We start from the raw sequence: 6,753 nt of genomic DNA on the forward strand, positions 1-6,753 counted from the left end.
AAACAAGAAACGAGGTAAAAGTTAATGCATCATGCCTAAGTGTTTTGGGATTATTTGGTTTTCATAAGATGACTTATTCACTGAGACGGAGGAAGTAGGTAATTTACATGAATTTTGGGTGGAACAGTCTAGAAAATATTTCTCCAACCAGGTGCTCTCCGGTTTTTCTTCGCAGATTTGATGAAAGTATACTCTTCCAAAGTCTCATAAAAATTTCACCATGTACATCATATGCAAAGAAAATCAAGTTGGTACAGATCGAATGAGTAAATGTATTTTGATCACTGTAACGCATTCTACAATTACCTGATGGAACTTGGAAAAAAATAAAAGGGCACACTGTAAACACGCAAGTATGCAGCAACTTCAGATTCTACAATGACCTATTGAGCATCAAAAACTAATGTATACATTTCTACAATAGACATCAGAAGATATGGGAACCAGTAATTCGATCTCACTCAAATGTTTACAGCAGCTGTCTTACAACATAAGCTTAGCACAAACAGTTGCGGACAAAAGGCAGAAAAATGTTATACAAGACCATTGCCTCAACTTCAAGCCTTCCCTCTTCCTGATAGTCCTGCTTCAACTTTCTTAATTTCAAATATTAGCATCCTCCACATCTTAAGGACAAACATTTCAGCCTCAACATCCAAAATTGACTGTAGGAGCTCCAGCATTTTCGATGCATGGACATGATCTTTGGTGCACGAAACAATATATTCCACCAAAGTCGACTCCTCCTCACCAAGAAATTCAATTATCTTTTTCGAAATCCAAGGCCTCATTCTATCATGCAACTCATGCTGACATAAAAGAATGATGATGTTAGTATTGAATACAACCACACTGCAAACACATGACCACGGGGAAAGCTAAATTAAATAGTGCAGAGTAAAACCATATCTATTATGTCAGATCAAACTGTGAATTATGGAGGTTAACCGGAAAGAAAATAATAACAGGTTTAACATTATACTCATGAAATAATTCTGTAGTGGATCTCATATCTATTCAGGAAAAAAAATCAGATCTGCAATGGTTCAAGGGGCACTACATTGGGTTTTTTTTTCTTTTTGTAACCACTGGCAAACACATACCTAAACTGCTCCATAGAGACCTCACAGAAGATCAGAAGAAAAAGCATGCATGCGCAAATATATGACATGAAATTAACTTGAAAACGGGTGAAGAAACAAAAAATTACTCAACTTATAAGTACTGACAATACAAGGTCAAGAAAAATAATTCACCTTCTCATATATTGCCCAATTAATATCATAGGAAAAAAGCTCTTCCTTTGTCCTTGGAATCATGTCAATCAATTGTTTTGCATCCAATATTTTCTTGTTCTCTAACTTGGGCTTATCTTTGTCTCGATCAGGCATTATTTCTCTTCTGTCATCGCTAAGACGTGCACCATCTTCATCAATTCGACTTTTATCCCTTAGGGTCGATCTATCAATGGCTCTCCTACTCCTTTCGGTTTCAGGCTGCTCTTCCTTTTGATTAGATACCAAGATGCGCTTAGCGAACTCAGCAGCTGCTACAATATTTGGTTGGTCAGCATAAGAATCTGCCTCCACAGATTGCAATTCCTCAGTGGAGTAATCAATAGGTACTAAAGGTCTTATACGTTTATCCTTATTATCATCATCATCCTCTTCAGCAAAAACTGATGGAACAGATGTCCGTTTACCAGAGCCAATCAAACCAAAACCCAACTTCTTTGCTGGAGCATTGCTATTTTGTTTGATATCTAGAATTTGACCAGGTACCGTACTTGTTTCGTCACCGTTACAGTCCTTGTTAGATTTGCCATCATCTGTAGAATGGATGCGTAAGTATTGGAACTAGAATGTAGCTAATGCTATAAGTGTTGGAACAAGAATGTAGTTAATGTGGTAAACTTTGTGAGGAAATATTTACTCACCTGCATCAACGCCATTAGCAATGCTGAAAACATTATCGTCATCTGAAATAATCGGCTTGTTTTGTGCATCTGTTTCCTTCCAATCATCACCATCAACCTCCATAAATATAGCAGACTCTGCCGCAGCTGCTTCATCTGCCTGCTGTTGCAGCTCTATTGCACGCCTCCTTGCTTCAGCAATTTCCTGTTCCTCTTTTAATTTGTCCGCCAAGTCTTCCTGCTTTTCACGTTGCCTCCGCCTTTTCCTCTCTTCAAGTGCGTTACTGCCCCTTCGTCTTCTTTTCCTTGAATCCTCTTCGTCGCTATCATCTTCCTGCTTCATGATCTCCCTTTTGCGTTCACGTTCTTTTTCCTTCTCACGGTCCTTCTCGTATTGTCTTTGATATTCTTTATCTCTCTCCCTGGATTCCCACTCCTTAAGGTGATCTTTGTACAGCCTTTCCACTTCTCTATGCTTGTGTTCCTTGTCTCTATCCCTCCTGACTCTTTCTCGCTCACGCTCACGCTCATATCTTTGAAGATCTTTTTCTTTTTCCTGCTTCTCCTTATCATGTTCTCTATCTTTCCTCTTATCAAGAGAGTCAGTTTCTGCCTTTTCAGTTTCACTAACTGTCCTTTTGTCAATGTAATCCTCATTATTATCTTCAGAATCTGCAGCAGTGATGAAATACATATTATTCAAATGCAAATTTGGCCAAAAAAAACTATTACCATTATTCCATACCAGTCATTGCCATGTCGACAACAGACTCCCCATTGTTATGTTTGGATGAGATTTCAGCAGATGGTTGAACCGGCGGGGGTGGCGGCGGCGGCGGCAGGGGTCGAGTCTTTAACCACTCTTCAATCATACTGTGTATTTGTTCTGCAGCAGCCTTATCAGCCTCAGAATCTTCATTTGTAACAATCCCAAATTTCTTGGTGTTTTCTTCACTATCCTTATCTCCAGAATCTTCTGTTTCATCTGTTTTACCAGAAATGAGCTTGAATGATTCATTTTCAGCAACAGCAGAGGTCCCGTCCCCACCTTCATCTTCTTCTTTTTTGGCATTCTCGTGTACCTTCTTCTTTTCTTCAACATGTTTCTTCAAGTACTCTTTGGTGGCATCATTAATATTAACCTTGCATTGAAAAAAATATAATGAGGCATAATAACATTATCACTACTTTTGAGATAACATATGTAAGATTTACACATATATTCAACAGGAAACACAACAAGTGTCTAACCATGTAAATTGGGGAAAAAATATCTTGATAGCCTCCTTGAAATATGGCTACACTACATCATGCAGGATTTTCACAAGTAACATGTTCCTTATGCAATCCTTGATAAAAAGTACTGCAAGCCAATTCAAATGCTCATTGAACATGGCACTGGCACAGAAATTAATTGTACCAATCGAATGGAGGGATCCTTTACTAGTTCTGCTTTTGCACACAGTAACAGATAATTCAGTGACTGAACAACGGTACACAAGAAAGGTTAGGGTAGGTGTTCTTCTCACCAAACAACCAAGAAATTTAACCAGCCTATCTGCTACCACTTAATGTTGGGTAGCGTACCTCACCTACGGACAAAAGCATCTCTTGTGTCGGTACAATGTCTTCAAAAATGCACATGATGGTAAAACAAGCATTCTATGACTAGGATTCTCAGACTATAAGGTTTCAAAAATTAATCCATAAGACCGTAACACAACTTCATAGAAGCAAAAGGAAAGTATTGTTCTAATCCTTCAGCACAGGATTCCAGTACATAAGAATTAAAAACTTCATGAGTTAGAATTTGTGGGCCCTCATTTTCCATCAATCCAAGAGGTGAAACACTTTTTTACAGATTGGTCTGGAACCCACATGTGAGCAACAAAGACACACAAACTCAATAATTTCCCTTTGGTTCGTACATGGAACATGCAAGTTACTAAGAATCAGTTTACAAACAGTTTTATCAGCTTTTACAAAACAGAGTTTGTTAGAAACAATGTCCTATTATTATTAGGTTATGCAGGTCCTTATCCTTCCGAATGAACTTACATTTTAGTTCCCGTATTTATCAAACACACCGATTCCACAATCATAAGAAATATGTAAGAATGATACATACCACTAGTTCTTGCCCATCAATGTTCAATTTGTTCAGCAACCGTGTCGCACGAAGGATGCCTTCAGCAGATTCAAACTCACAAAAGCCAAATGCTACTGGTTTGCCATTACTTGGATTTTGGGTGCGCTTCCAACTCTTGACAGGTCCACAAATCTGAAGGTGAGAAACCATTTAAATACACATGCTAAAAACAGTTGATGGCATCAACAGAAAAGCTGACTAAAGTATATACAAGTCGGCATTGCCATGTTAATATACTACTAAAATAAGGGAAAAGGAGATATACCCGAAGAAGTGAAAGAAGCAAACCATTGTCCACTGTTGGGGCAATCTTCCCGACATAAACTGCAGTTGGTGGTTTGTCAACAGTTGTAACAGCTGGAGCAGGCGGTCTGGCAGGAGGGGCTACCATAGGAGGAGCACCACGGATTCCAGGAATTACTGCTGGCCGCTGAATTTGCACGACACCAACAGGAGGCATTGGGCGTGGAGGGAACATTGGACGCATCATAGTGTATGGTCCAGGATAACGATGAACGCCTGAAGAGATAGACAAACAAACATCTATGCTGCCACATTAGTAGGAGTCCAGAAAACAGAGCAGAGTGCATACATTAATCCTATAAAAATATGTAAGCTAGCATAAAACACAAAGAAAGAAGAGCAGCACTAAATAGATAGCAGGTATCTTCCATATTCAGAATAACCAGGATGAACATCAACAACATTATTCTTTTCAAATAAAATAAGAACCAGGGAAAGCTAGCCTTACCTCTTAGTGCCCATTAGGCAGGATAACATACTTGTATTGGTTATTTGCAAAACTTGGGATAGCTCCCACCATTTCATTGCACTACTCGAGATATAAAAGCTTAAGCAAATGTGTCACTCACTCTAAACTTCTTATTAACGATGAAAGTAATTCAAACCAAATTAAGCAAGAAATACTTGATATGAAATTAAGCGACAGGAAATCATTGTACCTTAGCCCATTTTTTGAACAACCCATTGTTGAAGGATCTAAGTACATACAGAAACCGAGCCTAATTAAACGGCAAGCTAAAGCATTTAAATCAATTACACACAATGTAAATATAACCAGTTCAAATTCAAACATTCAGCATACCACATGCAGTGAGGGAGAAAACGATCTGTTATAGCTTCAGTTAGAGCAGCAGAATCAAACATGAGCAGGCACCTCTCGCTGAAGGGAGTTACGGCCAGCACGACCACCGCTGTAGCAGAGAAATACCCTGTCATCGTTATCAAGCGAGGGGATGCCAGTTGCTCTAAACACTACTGTAAATCACTAGCACCAGGCGCATCCCACCTCTAAACCCTAATCACACATCCTACCCGCGTCAACGACATATCCAGTCGATTCCACCAGATTTCCTACAGCGCAGCACATGGGACATCTGGAAGTTTCCCAGGCACAATTCGGGGGATTCATAAATCCATTGTCATTCAATCGTATAAGCCTAGAGATGGATGGAGAACGGGACCCACCGGGAGGAACGGCGACGCCCGGCTGCTGCATGTACGGACCCGGCTGGGGCGCGTACATGGTCGGCGGGCGCATCACGTGGTGCACGCCTGGCGGCTGCATCTGCTGTCCCATCAGGTAGCCCGGATTACGTATGGCGCCGTACTGCTGCACCTGCGGCGGGGGCGGTGCACCCAGCGGCCGGAAGGAAGGGGCGAAGGATACCGGAGCAGGGGACATCAGCGGCATGACGACAGGAGGGGCGGGGGCGGAGGCGGGGACGGGGTTAGGGTTAGGGCTTGACATCGTGGGGTTGGAGGCCGGGGGATTAGGGGTTGCCGGGTTCGGGGGGGTGGATGTGGCGGTGGCGGTGGCGGTGGCCTGAGGTGGGGTTGCCGTGCTGGGAGGAGTGGACGGCGGGGGGTCGAGGTTGTCGTGGGTAGGCGCCACGGCCGCCATGGTTGGGAGAGGAGCAGCCGAGCAGCGATGGGGGTTGATGGGGCTCGTTCACGGCGAGGAGGCTGATGCCGTCGTGATGTTGTGGGTTGACGCAGGAATCGTTGGGACGAACAGGCCCGTGAAACTGGCCCGGTCGGTACTAGGGCTGGACCTTTAGCTTATTTATTTATTTTGAGACAAGGCTGGACCTTTAGCTGACAACCGGGGGAGCTCCTAATCGGCGCTTTAAGCGTTGTTCGGGCAACTGGTGCCTACAGCGTCCAGCAACGGGCCGCGACCCACTAAGTAAATCCACTACCGTTCGCGTTTGCTAGGCTTGTTGATCTTTTTACGGATGTGATGCGTTATTGGTTCAGGAAAAGACAGGTTCTGGTTTTTTATAATTTTGAATATATTGTGTAAATTAAAAAGTTCATAGATTTATTTAAAAAATTTAAAAAAATCACGAATTTAAATAAAGTTTATTAGAAATTGAAAAAAGTTCATTAATTCCAAAAAAACGTTCATCATATTTTTAAAAACGTACACCGATTTTTAAAAAAAGTTCATCAAAATTGATAAAAGTTCATCATTTTTTGAAAAACGTTCACCGATTTTTAAAAAAGTTCATCGATTCCGAAAAATGGTCATCGTATTTTATAAAGCGTTCACCGATTTTTAAAAAAGTTCATCAAATTCGACAAAATTTCATCATTTTTTTTAAAACGTTCATCGAATTTTTTTTAAATCATCATTTTAAAAAAATCATCGAATTTGAAAAAAGTT

The 6,753-nt window shown here is 41.1% G+C and overlaps 1 protein-coding gene across 1 annotated transcript; it reads right to left on the reverse strand.

Moving 5' to 3' along the window:
- Positions 1–356: 356 nt before the first annotated feature.
- Positions 357–6,073, reverse strand: LOC123412430 (RNA-binding protein 25). The gene is made up of 7 exons (XM_045105377.1): positions 5,553–6,073; positions 4,330–4,583; positions 4,044–4,196; positions 2,661–3,057; positions 1,937–2,587; positions 1,257–1,828; positions 357–809 (listed from the first exon to the last, which is right to left on the reverse strand). Exons 1-7 carry the CDS (start codon positions 5,986–5,988, stop codon positions 558–560), a joined length of 2,715 nt encoding a protein of 904 aa, XP_044961312.1. The 5' UTR covers positions 5,989–6,073; the 3' UTR covers positions 357–557.
- Positions 6,074–6,753: the final 680 nt, after the last annotated feature.

The sequence above is a fragment of the Hordeum vulgare genome, chromosome 7H, assembly GCF_904849725.1.
Source record: "Hordeum vulgare subsp. vulgare chromosome 7H, MorexV3_pseudomolecules_assembly, whole genome shotgun sequence".
NCBI lineage: Eukaryota > Viridiplantae > Streptophyta > Magnoliopsida > Poales > Poaceae > Hordeum > Hordeum vulgare.

Coding starts and splice junctions, on each gene's coding strand:
- LOC123412430 (XM_045105377.1), bottom strand. CDS start 5,988: ATGGCGGCCGTGGCGCCTACCCACGACAACCTCGACCCCCCGCCGTCC. Junction 4,197..4,329: donor TGCTTCTTTCACTTCTTCGG/GTATATCTCCTT, acceptor TCTCACCTTCAG/ATTTGTGGACCTGTCAAGAG. Junction 810..1,256: donor ATTGGGCAATATATGAGAAG/GTGAATTATTTT, acceptor CTTTTATGTCAG/CATGAGTTGCATGATAGAAT.